This window comes from Coregonus clupeaformis, chromosome 24, assembly GCF_020615455.1.
Source record: "Coregonus clupeaformis isolate EN_2021a chromosome 24, ASM2061545v1, whole genome shotgun sequence".
NCBI lineage: Eukaryota > Metazoa > Chordata > Actinopteri > Salmoniformes > Salmonidae > Coregonus > Coregonus clupeaformis.
The window spans coordinates 3,575,685-3,596,396 of NC_059215.1; the positions used below are offsets into that span (position 1 = coordinate 3,575,685).

At 42.2% G+C, this 20,712-nt stretch overlaps 1 protein-coding gene across 1 annotated transcript in view; it reads left to right on the forward strand.

The window, feature by feature from the left end:
• Window positions 1-20,712, forward strand: part of LOC121537727 (rho guanine nucleotide exchange factor 12) — a 164,832-nt gene that overhangs the window by 74,600 nt on the left and 69,520 nt on the right. Inside the window, exons 2-8 of the mRNA XM_045206985.1 lie at window positions 6,087-6,107; window positions 9,670-9,764; window positions 17,073-17,171; window positions 17,743-17,792; window positions 19,263-19,320; window positions 19,682-19,887; window positions 20,311-20,388. Of these exons, the coding sequence (XP_045062920.1) occupies window positions 6,087-6,107; window positions 9,670-9,764; window positions 17,073-17,171; window positions 17,743-17,792; window positions 19,263-19,320; window positions 19,682-19,887; window positions 20,311-20,388 (607 nt within the window). The remainder of the gene's footprint in view (window positions 1-6,086; window positions 6,108-9,669; window positions 9,765-17,072; window positions 17,172-17,742; window positions 17,793-19,262; window positions 19,321-19,681; window positions 19,888-20,310; window positions 20,389-20,712) is intronic.

Consider the following 20,712-nt stretch of genomic DNA (forward strand, 5'->3'; position numbering starts at 1 on the left):
CAGCTAGCCAGCTAGGCTACTAGACTGAATAGGATGACTCTTTGGGGAGCACAGAGATTGATGGCTGGTTGGCTGCTACTGCCAGAGCAGAGATGAGATGATGACTTGGAATTAAATAATAAGTCATCAAATATTTGTTTAAATATACACAAAAACTGAAATATGTTATTAAAGTAATGTGAATATAGGATGCTTTATTAATTGAGTTTGTATTAATTAAATAACAAAGTCATCATCATACTAAAAAGCAATATCTAATATGCACAACCAAAATATTTAAAGTAATGTGAATAAATGGTTAGAGCCCTAATAAGTGATAGTAATGGGCAGTCACTACCATCAATTGTTTTATTCTTTGTTGTTACAGAATTCGACCCACATAATCCCTTTTATTGTTTAAAAAAAATCCTAACAAAAATTGAAAAACGTGATTATTTTTCTAAAACCAAACCGAAGCCGAACCCACCTCAAAAAGCACTAATCGCTCATCCCTATTAGGGGGTTAAGTGAAAGTAGCAGGTTTCGCCCACTAGATGCCCTTTTCCTTCTACTGGCCTTTTGTCCATTTTGCTGGTCTCTTGTGTTTATCAAATCTATCACAACATTTTCTTTGCAACTTTGGGTAGAAAACCAATAGTTTTGCTCATGAGGCGGCAGGTAGCTTAGTGGTTAAGAGCGTTGTGTCAGTAACCGAAAGGTCGCTGGTTCTAATCCCCGAGCCGACTAGGTGAAAAATCTGCCGATGTGCCCTTGAGCAAGGCACTTAACCCTAATTGCTCCTGTAAGTCGCTCTGGATAAGAGCGTCTGCTAAATGACAATAAAAAATAAAATAAAATGATGAAAATCAATTGTGTGGTTATGCTCACAAATCAAGCCAGTCCTCCATGAAAGCAATTCAGTTTGTTATTTTCTTAGCAACCTAATGCTTCAACCCAATTCTTCTTGAATAGTCCAACAAGTGGCAGCTCTCTGAGAGGGCTATTCCTATTGTGCAATTCTCATATGAAGCCCCAAAATTTGATGGAGAAATGGGCTAGTAACTCAAATGTTCTGACAAACCTAATAAAATAATACAATTATAAACCATTGTGTTTTTTTTGTTTTTTTTTATACAATTATTACAAAACATCTCTATATGTTGTGTGATTAGTGACATTTACCATTATACCTGTGGGAACTTTACAAGGATTATCCACACGTGTTTCAATGTTCATTGCCTTTGCTTGCAAACTACAAAATAATGGGGTATAGCCCTGTAAAAAAGGTCGAAAACAGGAGAGCAAAATACCCAAGTCAACATGAGGTAGTGTCCCATTGAATACTGAGCCAACTCTGGGTGATGACATCACAGGAGGGTAAAGGTCACGGTCAACACCAATGTCCATAATAACCATGCTCCCATGAATAGTAATAATACTATACTGCAGTGAAGTACACCACATATTCAGTAGGAATTATTTATATAGTGACATTTACATTTTTTTTCATTTAGCAGACGCTCTTATCCAGAGCGACTTACAGTTAGTGAGTGCATACATTTTTTTTTATACTGGCCCCCCGTGGGAATCGAACCCACAACCCTGGCGTTGCAAACGCCATGCTCTACCGATCAGGTCAGATCCCAAAGACTTACCTTTTCATGTCCTGCTGCTGCAGTGCTGCTGCCCTCTCTGCAATTTCCAACTTCCCCCCTCTTCTCTGTGTTGTTTTGAACCTCTTCCATAGACCTGACTGTCTTAGAAATCTTAAAAAACAACAGTGTCCCCGTGCCAGGCCCCCTGGGCAAACCTGTTACCTCAATCACACTTTCCAAGAAGCTTCATTTAGCTTAGCAGGCACCACTAAGCACTCAGTCTGTTATTGTAACCGTTTTAGCGACTCCACTGCAGTGAAGAGTTGAAGCATTTACACATCTCAGACCGGTGAGGTAGTCATGTTCGAGGCATGCAGGAATGGTGTTCATCCCTCTACATATGAGACTGGCACAAAATGGACATCCTTGAGTGCATCCCTCCATAGAACTTTTGTGCTGTTTTCTTTTTTTCCCCTCTACCTTGTTCACTTGTGCAAAACTGGGGTCAGGTCAGTAACATCAAAGAGGATGTGAAGCCAAGACGATTCATTCATAGCATTATCTGTCACACTTTTTTTGCATTGTTGTTCCTATGGAAATATTTCCTGTCTTAGTAATAAGTGTCTTTGACGACATTGGTCATAGGAAAAATAGACAAGTGATTTCACGAGGGAGGCAATGGGATATGACAATCACAGAACTGTTTACATGCAGTGTCTCGAGTGTCTCATCAGTAATGATTTTTGCTTGCCATTTAAAACTTTATTTAGGCTGGCATTGCTGCACTGCCAAGGCTATATATTTGCTAATTTACCCATTTTCTTTAGCTTTTCTGTAGTATTTAATGTAATAAATTAAAGGATCATTCAATTATTTCAAGATAACCATAAGGTTTACTTGATTTTCGCTACATAGTTGTCAATTTCTGGGTGGTCTCTTGCTAGATGGTGTTAACTTGGCCTTTATTGTTAAAGTATAACATAAACGTAATATTGATAAAGATTATTCAATTTAAAGGCTCGGTAGCATAAACGTAACCACATGTAACATATGGATTTGTATTAGAATACGCATCAAAAGTCCCAATGCAAAGTGACACCTCACTTTCCAAACTTACCGATTGAAGGCTGAGTTAGCTACCAAAGTCAAAGAAGAGCCAAGGCGAGGCCTTCAGAGGGAGAGGATGTTTCACCGGCCAAGGGAGAGTCAGCTAATCCAAAAGATGTAAATCCATATTGACTTTACCCGGTTTGTCTCCATCAATGCTGACACTGGCAATGTACTGGTAGGTTGGTAGGAAATAGAGGTTGCAGGCTTCACATTCATGCTCGTCACAGCATCTGGTTTCAGTCAGTCTCATTCCGAATCCTGCCTTCCACTGGTTAGACTAAGCCATCGAAAGTCCTCCGGGGTGAAATGAGCACCACATACAGTAGACGTGCACATGGTTCCCATACTCCAACCCGCTCGCTTCAACCAGATAAACCGGTCCCACTTCAAAGCTAGCTTCTCATTTTTGGGCCACAAATGAGTCGTAACCCCGTTCTTGTGGGTATTACTGCACTATGTGGGTATAACTGCACTAGCTACGAATGATGGAAAACTACTACAACGCTCGCTCGCTTGACTACCACTACCAAACGCACAGGAGAAGACGAGATACAATTTTTCGCATGAATTTATATGGCTTCATTATAAATGATATGGCTTTTTCTTTGTTTGGAATGTAATTACATGCTGGCATGGCTAGTAGCTAACGTTAGCCAGCTGGAACTAGCTAGGTAGCACCAGTTCTCCAAATTATGTTGAGAAATAGTGCATTGTAGTAGTTCCAAAGATATCCGGAAATAAGTTAATAAATATCTAAAAACCCTAAAACATGACTATGTTTGTAATTATAGGTAACCCGTGACTAGCGTAGACTGGTGTAGCGTAGGTAGCCTAGCTGTTAGAGCGTTGGGACAGTAACTGAAAGGTTTCTTGTTCAAATTCCTGAGCCGGCGAGGTGGAAAAATCTGCCGTTCTGCCGTTGAGTAAGGCAGTTAACCCCCACAACAACTGCTCCCCGGGCGCCGATGACGTGGACGTTGATTATGGCAGCCCCCCGCACCTCTGTGATTCAGAGGGGTTGGGTTAAATGCGGTAGACATTTTCGGTTGAATGCATTCAGTTGTGCAACTAGGTATGCCCTTTCTCACTAAGTTATTAAGTCTTTGACCACACTGTGTTGTTACTTAGGTGAGTAAAAACTCATGGTTCCTAACCTTTAAGGAATTCATTTTATAACAAGACTAAATAAATGGAAAGCTACTTGCAGTGGGACCTAACCTTCCGCTAAAGCTAACGGATCATCGTTAAAGGCAAGCAATCAATTTCCCTGCACTTGAATCTTTGTGTTTTCCATTGATCAGCCTTGTTAGCTTTAACATGATAACAAGCGCATTGTTCCCCTCAGGCTTTCAACGTACCCATTAGGCCTCTCTTTCTCCATTTTGAATGAGTCTGCATTTAAGGGTCTTTAGACTGCTTAGCCACCACCCAGTGAGCATGATGTCTTTCCTCACCCAGACAGTCTATCCCCTATCCCCTCCTAATCTCCTCAGGGCACATCAGAGGAGAACCAGTTTAATAACTCATCCTGTTCCCAAACAGTATAGTAGTGAATCCCATGTCACTCTAATTGGCAGGGGTTCAATATGCCTGGCTTGATGTCAGCTTTTTTATTGAATGATGTTAATTTACTTTTATAAACGGCGCTATTTGGTCGAATTAAGTAACTTTTAAACTATAAAGAGCTGTTCTCAAATCCAAGGCAGTAGTAGTGGAGTGTTGTATCACAGTGTATTCGGTAAACGTTATATATTACGGATCTCGTCCATTGTTACACTGAGTGACGTTTTTCTGTCAAAAGAGACTTCCAAGTACGAGCTCTGCAGTCTGGGTACTAGCACAGGATTTCCCAAATCCTACCCTTCCTGCCTTCTCTGAAACATACCCACTCCCCTTTATCCCCCTCCTCTTCTCCTCCCCTCTCACCCCCCACCCTCCCACATTCAGGAAATGGGAGCCCTGCCAGAAGCCCTCTCTGTTTCCGGGAATCTGTCCCACAATGCTGCAGTGTAGTAAGTTGGCTTTGACGTGAACGCCATTGTTCAAAGTGCAGGCCCCATTGTCTGAGAGAAGGAACAGCAACAAAAACAAAAACCACCCGCGGAAGGATGTGGAGGGGTAAAGAGAGAGAGAGAGAGGGGCCTGTGCTATTTATATGAATATCCCTCCCAGCCTCCTCCTATCTGTCAGACTTAGGGATCAGGGTAGGGTAAGGATCTACATGTTTGATATTTTAACCAGTGGAACAACTTGAAGCCAGAGGGTGCCTGAGGACATGGGGCTTATGTTGGCATCGTCACACCACCGCCCTTTTGATTATGAAATTAATTACTGTGGGTCTTGAGTCATTTCTGGTCCCCCTGTGTTATGGTGGTGGTGGTGATCCTGTGTTGTGTAAGCAGAGGATGACAGATGTTCCTATGATAGTGCACTCTGCTGGTTGGCAGCATTTTATGGGCAGTACCGGCAGCAACTTGGCAAGGTCAGTTTAGAGGTGGGGGAGTTAGAAGCTAGCTGTGGCTCATTGAGGATGTCACTGCACCACTACCAGAAACACAAACCTAAGTATACAGAAACATGCAGATGACAAGGGAGACAAGAGCTTATTCATAAAGTGCATCAGAGTAGGAGGGCTGATCTAGGGTGTACAGGGGGGACCTAATCCTGGATCAGCACTTATACTCGAAGATGCTTTATGAATACAGGCCCTGGTTACCCCGGGAACTGTTCATTTACTGTATATACGTATCATTTCTGAAAATGTATGTTTATTGTGTAACATTCTTGATGTAGCATGCAATGCAATCAAAAGTTGTAGAATATAGTCACGTGGTAGCAAATGAAGAATATCAGGGTGAACATTGGGTCGGTTTCTCAAACCCAGATTGAGCCTATTCCTGGACTAAAAAGCACTTTTAATAGATTCTCTATTGAACATGTTTTAGTACAGATACAGGCTTAATCAGGGTCTGGGAAACCAGCATATTTTTGCTAGAACATTACACTTGTTGCTTGATTTAACACTTCTGTACCTCACAGAGGTCCAAATTCTACAGGCCCAAGGGGTCTTCATACAGTTGACGAAAATTAACCTGTCTAGAAAAAATCTGAATAGGCATCACAATATAGAATTAGAACAGGACTTCACCAATGACAAATAGTAGTATGGGGGTGGCAGGTAGCTTAGTGGTTAAGAGCGTTGTGCCAGTAACCGAAAGGTCGCTGGTTCTAATCCACGAGCCGACTAGGTGAAAAATCTGTCGATGTGCCCTTGAGCAAGGCACTTAACCCTAATTGCTCCTGTAAGTCGCTCTGGATAAGAGCGTCTGCTAAATGACAAAAAAAAAATAAAAAAAAATTGCATAATAGTTTTCTAATCCTTTCTCATCTTTGTTTTCACAGGATTCCCAAAAAAGCAACCAGGTAAGTTGTTTCCTTGTTTCGGTAATGTTTGTCCACATTGTTCATCACAAAGGACTGCAATCATGACATCCAGACGAATATCTCCATATAACTAGAACGTCTTACCACAAAATAAACCATACGCCCCCAAGAGTTGGGACACCTGGTATGCGTCCGAAATGGAACCTTATTAGATGCAGCCCTGTATTTGAGTGGATTTAGCCCGATGTGATTAGGCTTTAGGACCCCATACCGTGCCTGACACTCTGCTCAGCATGTTAAGATTACACTTAATGTGTCTAGAATCTGACAATGCAGACTTTTTCCTCAAGCATAGACATTTGGCTGTCTACCTTGTCTGGTAAAATAGATGAAGTGTTTGTAAGTCCTTGGTGTCTAAGATCCAGTATGTCTGAGAGAGTATTGTTGCAGATAATATGTGGAAGTGTGAGATATTGAATGATATATTACATGTGAGTTATTTTTACGTCTTATGGTTTGGATGTCAAATTTGATTGGTCGCATACACATGTTTAGAAGATGGCATTGCGTATGCAGTGAAATGCTTGTGTTCATAGCGCCAACATTGCAGTAAAATCTAACAATACACAACAATACATACAAATCTAAAAGTAAAATAATGGAATTAAGAAATATATAAATATTAGGACGAGCAATGTCGGAGTCCGGAGTATAAATCAATATGAGTTGAAGTCGGAAGTTTACAGTTTACATACACCTTAGCCAAATACATTTAAACTCAGTTTTTCACAATTCCTGACATTTAATCCTAGTAATTATTCCCTGTCTTAGGTCAGTTAGGATCACCACTTTATTTTAAGAATGTGAAATGTCTGAATAATAGTAGAGAGTGATTTATTTCAGCTTTTATTTCTTTCATCACATTCCCAGTGGGTCAGAAGTTTACATACACTCAATTAGTATTTGGTAGCATTGCCTTTAAATTGTTTAACTTGGCTCAAACGTTTCGGGTAGCCTTCCACAAGCTTCCCACAATAAATTGGGTGAATTTTGGCCCATTCCTCCTGACAGAGCTGGTGTAACTGAGTCAGGTTTGTAGGCCTCCTTGCTCGCACACGCTTTTCAGTTCTGCCCACACATTTTCTATAGGGTTGAGGTTAGGGCTTTGTGATGGCCACTCCAATACCTTGACTTTGTTGTCCTTAAGCCATTTTGCCACAACTTTGGAAGTATGCTTGTGGTCATTGTCCATTTGGAAGACCCGTTTGCGACCAAGCTTTAACTTCCTGACTGATGTCTTGAGATGTTTCTTCAATATATCCACATAATTTTCCTTCCCCATGATGCCATCTATTTTGTGAAGTGCACCAGTCCCTCCTGCAGCAAAGCACCCCCACAGCATGATGCTGCCACCCCTGTGCTTCACGGTTGGGATGGTGTTCTTCGGCTTGCAAGCGTCCCCCTTTTTCCTCCAAACATAACGATGGTCATTATGGCCTGAGGACATTTCTCCAAAAAGTATGATCTTTGTCCCCATGTGCAGTTGCAAACTGTAGTCTGGCTTTTTATGGCGGTTTTGGAGCAGTGGCTTCTTCCTTCCTGAGCGGCCTTTCAGGTTATGTCGATATAGGACTCGTTTTACTGTGGATATAGGTACTTTTGTATCTGTTTCCTCCAGCATCTTCACAAGCTGCTGTTGTTCTGGGATTGATTTGCACTTTTCGCACCAAAGTACGTTCATCTCTAGGAGACAGAACGCGTCTCCTTCCTGAGCGGTATGACGGCTGTGTGGTCCCATGGTGTTTATACTTGCACACTGTTGTTTGTACAGATGAACGTGGTGCCTTCAGGCGTTTGGAAATTGCTCCCAAGGATGAACCAGACTTGTGGAGGTCTACAATTTGTTTTCTGAGGTCTTGGCTGATTTCTTTTGATTTTCCCATGATGTCAAGCAAAGAGGCACTGAGTTTGAAGGTAGGCCTTGAAATACATCCACAGGTACACCTCCAATTGACTCAAATGATGTCAATTAGCCTATCAGAAGCTTCTAAAGCCATGACATCCTTTTCTGGAATTTTCCAAGCTGTTTAAAGGCACAGTCAACTTAGTGTATGTAAACTTCTGACCCACTGGAGTTGTGATGCAGTGAATTATAAGTCAAATAACCTGTCTGTAAACAATTGTTGGAAAAATTACTTGTGTCATGCACAAAGTAGATATCCTAACCAACTTGCCAAAACTATAGTTTGTTAACAAGAAATGTGTGGAGTGGTTGAAAAACTAGTTTTAATGACTCCTACCTAAGTGTATGTAAATTCCAACTTCAACTGTATGTATATGTGTGTGATGTATAGACATTATGGACAGTATGTGGATAGAATATATAGTATACAGTATGTAAAGAATACGTGGATAGAATAGTATATTTACAGCAATAGTTGAATAGGATGGACTTGACTAGAATACAGTATATACATATGAAATGGGTAAAACAGTATGTTAACATTATTAAAGTGAAAACGAAAAGGAGAGTTTTTGTACCTAATTGTGCTACGATGCTCTGAGATTCGTACTTTTAATATGCGCTTTGTTTTACCCACATAATTTCTACCACAAGGACAAGTTATAAGATAAATAACTGCCTTAGTGGAGCACGTAATAACACCTTTGATTGGGATATGTTTCCCTGTTTGGGGGTGTTTGAAGGATCTACATTTGTAAGTGCCATTGCATTGAGCGCAGCCATTACACTTGTAGTTTCCATCCGGTAGAGGCGCAAATAAACGTTGTGCAGGGATATTTAGGGGTGGTAAATCAGAGTTTACCAATTGATCTCTGAGATTTCTGCCTCACCAGAATACGACCAAGGGAGGGTCCGAAAACACATTACTGATACTGTCATCGGATCTTAGAATGTGCCAATGTTTGTGAATGATTCCCTTAATTTGTTCAGAGCACTTTGAATAGCGTGTAGTTAGAATGCAAGAATGCTTCTTTTTACGAGACTGTCTTTGAAAGAGATCAGGTGTCGATTTGTTTTGAATTTTCTCAATGGCAGTATTAATCAGACCATTTTTGTACCCCCTCTCCTTGAATTTTCTTTGCGTCTCAGCCATATTTATGTTGAAATCTGATTGTTTTTTGCAAATTCTTTTGATTCGACAGAATTGGCTGTAGGGCAAACTGTTTTTCAAGGGAAGCGGGTGACAACATTATCAAAGTGACCAGTGTTCGATTATTAAAGTGACCAGTGTTCCATGTCTATGTACATAGGGCAGCAGCCTCTAAGGTGCAGGGATGAGTAACTGGGTGGTAGCAGGCTAGTGACAGTGACTAAGTTCAGGGTAGGGTACTGTGTGGAGGCCGGCTAGTGATGGCTATTTAACAGTCTGATGGCCTTGAGATAGAAGCTGTTTTTCAATCTCTTGGTCCCAGCTTTAAAGCACCTGTACTGACCTCACTTTCTGGATGATAGCTGTTGTGTCTAGACAGATGCGTCAAGTCTGTTTTTCCTGTGTGTGTGTGTGTGTGTGTTTGTGTGTGTCTGTCTGTGTGTATGTGTGTGTTACTCACCATGCCATCTGTGTTTTTGTGTTCCCAGGACCCCTAGCATTCTCAGCAAGGACCACCCCCCAGACAAGAAACCTAAGAGTGACAAAAACACAGTGCCACCTGTGCATGAGTTCGACCCTACAGGTAAGAGTTTGACTCTAGAGGTAGAAGCTGTTCAGGTGCCTTTTGGTCCCAGACTTGGCACTCTGGTACTGCTTGCCATGCGGTAGCAGAGTGAACAGTCTATGGCTTTGGTGGCTGGGGTCTTTGACAATGTTTCGGGCCCGTCAGAAAGTCCAGGATCCAGTTGCAGAGTTCAGTCCCAGGGTCCCGAGCTTGGTGATGAGCTTGAAGGGGACTATGGTGTTGAACGCTGAGCTGTAGTCAATAAACAACATTCTCACATAGATATTCCTCTTGTCAATGTGGGAGACAGCAGTGTGGAGTGCAATAGAGATTGCGTCATCTGTGGATCTGTTGGGGCGGTATGCTAATTGAAGTGGGTCCAGGATGTCTTGGATGATAATAATAATAATAATAATATGCCATTTAGCAGACGCTTTTATCCAAAGCGACTTACAGTCATGCGTGCATACATTTTTTTTTGTGTATGGGTGGTCCCGGGGATCGAACCCACTACCTTGGCGTTACAAGCGCCGTGCCATGACCAGCCTTTCAAAGCATTTCATGGTTACAGATATGAGTACTACCGGACGATAGTCGGTTAGGCAGGTTACCTTTGAGTTCTTAGGAACACGGACAATGGTGGTCTGCTTGAAACATGTTGGGATTACAGACTGGGACAAGTAGATTTTGAAAATATGCGTGAAGACACTTGCCAGCTGGTCTGCACATGCTCTGAGAATGCGCCCTGGTATTCTGTCTGGCCCAGCAGCCTCTCGAGTGTTAACCTGTTTAAAAGTCTTAATCACATCAGCCACGGAGAGCGAGATCACACAGTTGTCCGGGACAGCAGGGGCTCTCATGCCTACCTCAGTGTTGTTTGCCTCGAAGCGAGCATAGAAGGAATTCAGCTCATCTGGGAGGTTTGTGTCACTGGGCAACTCATGGCTGGGTTTCCCTTTGTAATCCATAATAGTCTACAAACCCTGCCACATCCGACGAGCTTCGGAGCCGGTGTAGTAGAATTCTATCTTAGTCTTATATTGACCTTTTCCATGTTTGATGGCTCGTCGGATGTCGTAGCGGGCTTTCTTGTAAGTGTCCATGTCTGTGTCCCATTCCTCGAAAGCTGTAGAGGGAGGGACAAAAGCAAACATTGCCCCCTCCCTAACTGATAGTGGAGTGGTAGATGCCCACTTTCCCTTATGGCTCAGCTCAGGTGCCTAATTACACCATAGACATATACACTGAGTGTACACAACATTAGGAACACCTGCTCTGTCCATGACATATACTGACCAGGTGAAAGCTATGATCCCTTATTGATGTCACCTGTTAAATCCACTACAGTCAGTGTAGATGAAGGGGAGGAAACAGGTTAAAGAAGGATTTTAAAGCATTGAGACAATTGAGACATGGATTGTGTATGTGTGCCATTCAGAGGGTGAATGGGCAAGAAAAAATATTGAATGCCTTTGAACAGGGTATGGTAGTAGGTGCCAGGCGCACCGGTTTGAGTGTGTCAAGAACTGCAGGGTTTTTCACACTCAACATTTTCCCGTGTGTATCAAGAATGGTCCACCACCCAAAGGAGATCCAGCCAACTTGACACAACTGTGGGAAGCATTGGAGTCAACATGGGCCGGCATCCCTGTGGAACGCTTTTGACACCTTGTAGAGTCCATGCCCTGACGAATTGAGGCTGTTCTGAGGGCAAACGGGGGTGCAACTCAATATTAGGAAGATGTTTCTAATGTTTTGTCCCTTAGTGTATATCATTTACACACACACACAAACACACACGTCAGCTCAGACAGATCCAGGTCAGAGAGGCCCAGCTCATGAGCTCCATCAGCAGCAGAATGGAAAATGAATGTGTTTATGCAACAAATGTTAGTGCATTGAATCGTATCGCATCAAACCGAATCGCATCGATTCGTTCCTCTAATCAAACCGAATCGCACCGAATCATTAAAAAAATAATAATATCGGAGCCCATGTATCTAACTACGTATCAATTCATCTTGAAAGGCCTTTAGTCTCCCATTGACATCAATGCATGCTGAAGACAATCATTTGTTATCGGCCCCTTTAGGACTGTAAACTTGTCATTGATCCTGCGGTAGGTAGCACTCCAATTCTCTCACTTACACATATTTGATAATTGAACGTTAATTTTGCAGTGTCTCGACGTGAGAAAGTGCTGCGGTGACATGCTATATCCTAGGTGAGAGCTGTAGTGCTTTAATACCAGTGTTGTATTCACTAGACACCAAACCGAAGAAAACAAACCGAAGCGTGGTGGGACTACCTTGTCCAATAAGAAAGGTTCATTTTTGTTTTCCATAGCAAACCGTTTTTCAACGTAAAATGTTTCACAACGAAAACAACATTATTTTTGCCTCCCACAATGTACCTGTTGCCTATAGTCCGAGACTGTTAATGAATATGACCCTGATATTAAAGCTCCACTCTGGAGACCAGGAGCTAATGTTTGGTCTGGGGTGGGGGGTGAAATGGGAGCACCGTGGCTCCCCAGCTGACAGACGGATAAACAGCCAGCACCAGGCTGATGCTTATCTTCTGTTAGGCTGGGGAAATGCCAGCAGCAGCAAGATTAAACACACACATTATCACACACACACACACACACACACACACACACACACACACACACACACACACACACACACACACTCACACAGTCACAGTAATACTTGCACACATGTCACTGCTGCTGGAGTTTGAGGTTGAAAGTGCACTAGTCATGTGATGAGGTAGTCTGCTCTAGACTATGTGAAAGGCTTTCTTGGAGTGACTATTCAATGCCCTAGTGACAGCATGTTTCCTAGTCAAAGCTGTTTGTAGTGTAAATGTATCCTCAGTACTGGGCGTTGTCGCTTTGAAAACTGTTCTTCTCACTGAGTTCTACTCAATGATAAATTGGACTAAACAGAGAAGTGGTATGGTGTCTACTACACTAAGGTTCCAGGTCTGAATTTTAATTATGCTAAACAGTAATGGTGTTGTAACATTCACCGCTGGTGTAAAAAATGCCCTCATAGGATATTCTGAATGGATAGTCTGGTACCACAGAAGGTTGTTAGTGTATTGTAAATGTTACTTGTAGGTCTAGGGAATGATGAAAACATGCCATTAAGCCTAACAATATACAGTATATATCAGTGTATCTCAAACTCCAGTCCATGGTATGTTGCTGACCGGTCCCTGAGACTCTAATCTGGTCAGTTATACAGAGCTAGTTTTAATGTAAGCTGTCCCGCAAGGAGGAAAAAACTAGTACAAAAAAGGTTGAGAAACATTTATCTTCATGCCTTCTTTTTCTTTGTATGAGCGCCATTTTAGGCTTGGCCTTCCTCAGAATCCTTCTTCTTTTGAATACTGCTCATCTTTTTTAACATTCATAACCTCAGTTACCTTCATTTCAGTTTTGTTTGTTTTCAAGGGTGCGTTATCTAAAACAATTACTAATTGCAACAAAATTCAGACTGACTGCTCACACTGTAAGGTGCATAGTCACACTGGTAAGAAAGACTTTCACTCACCCCCCCCCCCCCCCCTGGCACTAGGCTTTTTCACATTTCACCTATAACTTATCCCATCTGGCACTAGGGTTTTTTTCACATTTCACCTATAACTTATCCCCCTGTTGTTCACTCACGTCCTACACCTTTGTTCTCAGTTTATTTTATTTTGATTCAACTCACCTTTGCCTTTCATTGCCCTGGCAGTGAACTTTCCCACAGTGTTTGACAAACATTGTCTGGATGTTTTAGTGTTACCTGGCCAGAGCAGCGAGAAGGAAGATGTTTGGGTTGATGAGGGAACGCTACCAGGAGGATTTGAGGGGGGAAAGATGCACATGTTTAAGTCAATGTATGACGACTCCTATTTAGGCCTGAAAAATAATGTCAGTCTGAAATTTTAAAGGGGCAGTTCAGCCAAATTATCTATTTATTTACATGCTTTGGTGTCGTTAAACTAGCTACTGCCACCAAACGTTAATGTTAGAATTTTGTATCCAAAAACCTATGTATGTCAATGTCCACCAGTTAGCATGCTTTCAATTTCATGTCCAGAATATCTCTGAAAGGGATTGTGTTGCCCAATGACCTTGATGTGGGTCCCGTGTAGCTCAGTTGGTAGAGCATGGTGTTTGCAATGCCAGGGTTGTGAGTTCGATTCCCACGGGGGACCAGTATGAAAATGTATGTACTCACTAACTGTAAGTTGCTCTGGATAAGAGCGTCGACTAAAATGTAAAAAGATGTGATTTGGGCATGACATTTAAAGCATGCTAACTGGTGGACATGAACTTACTTTTGTTCTTGGCTAGAAAATGCTAATATAGCAGGGATTTTTCTGTATCAAAGTGGGGCTTAGGTGGTGGGCGTGGCAAATGGCATGGTGGGCGTGGCAAGTGGCAGGTAGCTTAGTGGTTAAGAGCATTGGGCCAGTAATCAAAAGGTCGCTGGTTCGAATCCCCGAGCCGACTAGGTGAAAAATCTGTCGATGTGCCCTTGAGCAAGGCACTTAACCCTAATTGCTCCTGTAAGTCGATAAAATGTTGCTGTTTTAAAGCGAATTTCATGCAATTCTACACATTTTGCCATGGGAATTTCCTGCATTTCTACACGTTTTGCCATGACTTATGCCACGTTCTTATGCTATCTGAGTGCCACAAACATTATAACAAAATCAGTGGGGGCCCCATGTCATTACAAAAATACTCCTGAATGCATCATTATTGTTTATTTTTTTTTATTCTCCCTGACTGTCTAGCTTTTATTTTGGTGATTGCTAGTTCTCAAAGATGATATTATTTTAAAAAATGTATAGGTCCATTATCTTTTCGCAAACGTCATATGAAGTTTACACTGAAAACTATTTTCCATCCCTAAAATAACTTTCTAAAAAATAGAAAAAGGTGTCCCATAAAGAACACCTTGGCAGTCCGCCCAATACTTTTACATTTTAGTCATTTAGCAGACGCTCTTATCCAGAGCGACTTACAGTTAGTGAGTGCATACATATTTTTTTTCACACTGGCCTCCCGTGGGAAACGAACCCACAACCCTGGCATTGCAAGCGCCATGCTCTACCAACTGAGCTACACGGGACCGTTTCTATGTTGAAAGAAGTATGTACAGTATCAGTTTAATAAAACCAAAGCAAGGATTGCAGTCTTTCTTTCTTCATAGACTGCTTTTAAGGTAAGGTAACAAATATGTGCATTTTAAATTTGGCTGAACTGTCCCTTTAAAGTGCTTCAAAGTGAGACAGCACCACATTTTGTCACACGTGCAATACATAATAAGTTGTTGGGTTGCAACATTAGCCATTATTTGACATTGCAAAATGTCTTACTGTACCTACTGCAACTTGGATTACTAGTTTAATCTGCTTTCTCGTTTGGCTTTTACAATATGCACTCACTGTATATAGTGATGATATTGGTTTGGATTAACCATTGTATTTGACTTCTGTTAGTGAAACTCACCTGCACGTGAACTGGTGTGATGAGTCAATGTCAAACCATGAGTGTGATCCATCCTGTGTGTCTCTCTATTTGCAACTCAAACAACTCACAATCTGTGTTCAAGGAAACATGACAGGGGGTGTTGTTGTCACTTATATCAATGTTCCCCAAACAACGTGTCCTTTTAAACTGTCTTTCAAAGATAATTCGTAAAAATCCAAATAACTTCACAAATCTTCATTGTAAAGGGTTAAACACTGTTACCCATGCTTGTTCAATGAACCATAAACAATCAATGAACATGCACCTGTGGAACGGTCGTTAAGACACTAACAGTTTACAGACGGTAGGCAATTAAGGTCACAGTTATGAAAACTTAGGACACTAAAGAGGCCTTTCTATTGACACTGAAAAACACCAAAAGAAAGATGCCCAGGTTCTCTGCTCATCTGCGTGAACGTGCCTTAGGCAAGCTGCAAGGATCGGTACATCCGAACATCACACCTGCGGGACAGGTACAGGATGGCAACAACAACTGCCAGAGTTACACCAGGAACGCACAATCCCTCCATCAGTGCTCAGACTGTCCGCAATAGGCTGAGAGAGGCTGGACTGAGGGCTTGTAGGCCTGTTGTAAGGCAGGTCCTCACCAGACATCGCCGGCAACAACGTCGCCTATGGGCACAAACCCACCATCGCTGGACCAGACAGGACTGGCAAAAAGTGCTCTTCACTGACGAGTCGCGGTTTTGTCTCACCAGGGGTGATGTTCGGATTCGCGTTTATCATCGAAGGAATGAGCGTTACACAGAGGCCTGTACTCTGGAGCGGGATCGATTTGGAGGTGGAGGGTCCGTCATGGTATGGGGCGGTGTGTCACAGCATCATCGGACTGAGCTTGTTGTCATTGCAGGCAATCTCAACGCTATGCGTTACAGGGAAGACATCCTCCTCCCTCATGTGGTACCCTCCAGCATGACAATGCCACCAGCCATACTGCCCGTTCTGTGCGTGATTTCCTAAAAGACAGGAATGTCAGTGTTCTGCCATGGCCAGCGAAGAGCCCGGATCTCAAGCCCATTGAGCACGTCTGGGACCTGTTGGATCGGAGGGTGAGGGCTAGGGCCATTCCCCCCAGAAATGTCTGGGAACTTGCAGGTGCCTTGGTGGAAGAGTGGGGTAACAGCTGGTGGCCACACCAGATACTGACTGTTACTTTTGATTTTGACCCCCCCTTTGTTCAGGGACACATTATTCAATTTCTGTTAGTCACATGTCTGTGGAACTTGTTCAGTTTATGTCTCAGTTGTTGAATCTTGTTATGTTCATACAAATATTTACACATGTTAAGTTTGCTGAAAATAAACGCAGTTGACAGTGAGAGGACATTTCTTTTTTTGCTGAGTTTATGAGTGTCAAACTGGGTTCTTAAAGGGTCATGTGTTATGCCATTATTCATAACAGCCTATCTTGGCATCATACTGATATTAAAGGGATAGTTCATCAAAATTGTTTAGATATGTGTTTCCTTACCTTAAAAGCAGTCTATGTACAAGGAGTGACTGCAATCCACACACTTTTGTTATTCTCTCCTTGCATAGACTGCTTTCAAGTTCAGGGAACAAAATATCTAATATGCAATTTTGCTGAACTATCCCTTTAACAACAATAAGCACTTTTCAAAATGCATCCATTTATTAAAGGCTTTTGAAGAAGAGAGTGAAGTACTATAATAACTGTGGTGTATTATTAAGTATTTGAAACGTGTGTGTGTGTAACACACCATATCTTTCTCTTCTGTCTGTCTGTCTGTGTGTCTGTCTGTGTAGGGCTTGTCCAGCGTTGTGTGATCATCCAGAAAGATGAGAATGGCTTTGGGCTGACGGTGAGCGGAGACAACCCTGTATTTGTGCAGCTGGTCAAAGAGGGTAAGGCCTTTTACATCCTATTCTAATCTACACCTTCCTGTGCTCAAGTCAAGGAAATGATGATGATACCCATGGACTTCCAGTCATTGCGCTAATGCTAGTTAGCATTGGCCCTCGAGAAACTACCTCTAACTTCCTGCATTCTGGACACAGAGATTTAAAAATGGTATCCACAAGGTCATCTGACTCTGGGGAAGTAGATAAAGGGCCAACAAATCCCAAAGTATTCATTTAATTGGTAAAGCATGGTGCTTGCAACACCAGGGTTGCTGGTTCGATTCCCACTAAGGCCACCCATATAAAATGTATGTATAATATATATAATGTTATAAGGAAATTTAAGTGCATATCTTGGGGGTGTAAACCTCTGACGTTAGATCAACATGTTTGATTGGGGGCAGAGCAGAATATTAATATATATTCTACATCATATAGTCTTGATACCCAAGGCAAAGATACAATGTATTGGATTTATCTCTGAATGTGTCATTATACAGTTGGATACAGTAATATCGCTAACCTTTTATCATTCTCACTCCCATTACCTGTCCTGTCCTGTCCTCTTCTGCAGATGGCGCTGCCATGCGAGCGGGCGTCCAGACGGGTGATAGGATCATCAAGGTGAGGCTCATTCCCTCTCTGGGGCCCATTACACTCTTCCTAGACAGTACCCTTAGCCTAATATTTCATTGACAGATGCATGTAACATAAATGGTAGTAGCATCTGTCAACAGACTGTGGGATGGGACGACTAACGAGGAACTTTGTTTCTGGTACGCTGATTTTTCGTCTCTGATCATTTTGGACAAATCACAATTTTGCAGGTGCTATTTGGCCTATAGACTTGCCCAAAACTTGCTGAGAGTTTTTGTTTAGAGGGGTGGCGACTTCGCTAGTGTCATTAGTTAGTACATTTTCTAACATGTCTCCCCCCAGAACTTAATTGAGCAAGTGACGCAATTACGCAAGATTTTAAATATTGTCAGAGATTACCCTTAGCCCTTAGCCCTTAGATTTAGGATCAGTTTATCTTCCCAAAATCTTACCTTATGCATTTTAACCAACATGCTAAACTGAACCTAGATCAGTGTGAAGGGGGGAACTTCATTCTGCCACTGTCTCTCAGACAGAGACCGATCAGGGGTGAAGTTTCCCCTAGGTACAGATCTAGGATCAGTCTCCCCTAACCTTAACATTAGTAGAGAAAATGCTAAACTGACCCAAGATCAGTGTGTTGGGGCAACTTCATCCTGTCTCAGACAAGAGAACCCTGCAGGCTACAAAGGTAGGTAATGGGTAATGGTTTAGGCCCCCTGCATACTTTACCACTCTGCCCCCTGCTGGGTTGATGAGGAGCTACACCATAACATGGCAATGTAATCCAATGTCATTGGAAAGGGCAGGATGCCTTCGTGCTGTGCATAGTGTCAGTGCAGAAAATGAATTGTTAGTCTGTGAGGGGGAATCCAAACTTTCCCATAAAGGGATAGTGTGAGACTTTGGCAATGAAGCCCTTTTTCTTCTTACCCAGAGTCAGATGAACTCATGGATACCATTTTTATGTCTCTGCGTTCAGTTTAAAGGAGTTGAAGGTAGTTTTGCGAGCAGTTGCTAACTAGCATTTGCACTATGAATGGAAGTCTACAGGTACAGCTTCCCTTTAAGTAAAATATTCACTTAGTCATGCATTGATGTTAGGATTTACACTTGAATGGGCAGATAGTGTGGCAGGTTGAGCCAGGAACCGAAAGGTAGCTGGTTCGAATCCCTGAGCCAACTAGGTGAAAAATCTGTGGATGTGCTCTTGAGCAAAGCACTTAACCCTAATTGCTCCTATAAATTGCTCTGGATAAGAGCGTCTGCTAAATGACTAAAATGTAAATATAAAATGAATGAACATTTAGAAATAAATATGGTGTTTCTTGGCATAGAAAGAGTTGGTATGTACACCTGCTCCTGTTGAACGTACCCATGAACTAATATGGGGCTTCCAATCTGGAACAGAATGCATAGTCCTCCCATAGAACGTTTTTTATTTTTATTTGATTGACGTTGATGTGACATGTAGCTGATGTTCTGTTTTTGTTGCAGGTTAACGGGAGCTTAGTAACACATTCAAACCATGTAGAAGTCGTCAAGTTAATAAAATGTAAGTCAAAGTGGCAGTTATATCTCTAATTGTTCGTAGACATGAAAAATCACAGTTTCTTCAAGAGATGCACTTTCTTAAAGCCAACAAATAGTAGGCTTTAATGCATTTTGAACTGCTTATAATGCATTCTAAGACTTGTCATAAGCATGTAGTGTATGTCTTATCTCGTAATGATCCTGACCATATAATAGGCTAGCCATTGTGAGTGAAGTAAGTGTTCAGTCAATTTGAGTTGAAAGCTACATAAAGAGACATAACATATTATAATGTTTTATAATAAGACATTATAAATGCTCATACATGCTTATAACAAGTAATAAAGCTACTGTAACCGAACCCTCTTGTCTCTCTGTGTCAGCGGGCTCCTATGTTGCCCTCACGGTGCTGGGGAGGCCCCCGGGACTAGCCCAAATCCTCCTGTCGGAGGGCGAGGGTGGAGACCTGGGGGGCCTGTCCTCGTCCCTCTCCTCACCCCACTCTCTGGGAACAATAGGGGGAACAGGGGAGCGCTGCTCCACCTCCACCAGCCCCCAGGACCACATCACCTCCCCGCTGCCCCTCTGGGTATGACCGACAGCCACCTTGCTCTGTGGCTGCAACTGAAATGGCATCCTATTCACTATATAGAGTAGGGTGCTATTTCAGACATGTGTCTCTTTAGTTCTCTCTCTCTCTCTCTCTCTCTCTCTCTCTCTCTCTCTCTCTCTCTCTCTCTCTCTCTCTCTCTCTCTCTCTCTCTCTCTTGGTCTCCACAGTTCCACATCCCTTCTTCACCCCCCTTCCTCCTTCCCACCTCAGCCTCCACCCACCCTCGCTCACTCTACCTCTTTCACTTTCTATTTGGATCTTTACTCTCACGCTTCTCTCACTAGTTTCCTCTATTTTGTCCTAAAGCTGTCACTCTCCCTCTGCTGCACTTGTCAGTGAAGTCCTGTCCCCAAGCACTCTTATCATTTCAGTTTTTCTTATTTTCGGTTGGTCCCTAAGAAGGAGAATAACGCTGTACACAACCAGAAGGTGGACATCTTACAGAAGATGCTGACCAAGGAGCAGCAGGACTTACAGGCAAGACACACACACACATACATAGTATCACCATGAGGAAATGAGACAGTCATCTAGTGTAACTTTGCGTCTTTGATTTGAATGAGAGAATTCAAATCCAGAGTATTCTTTTTTTACATTGGATTTTTTACATTGGATAAAAGTACAGACTCAGAGCTTCAAAATGGCATATCATACACTGTAGTCCGAGGAAACATGGGAAGTAATGCTGCTTTAAAAGTTGCTACATTTATAATCCCATTTAGGAGAGAAAGGCATTCAAAAATGTTGCTGTGATTTTCACACTTGCTCTACATTAATCCTTGGGAAACATATATTTAGAAA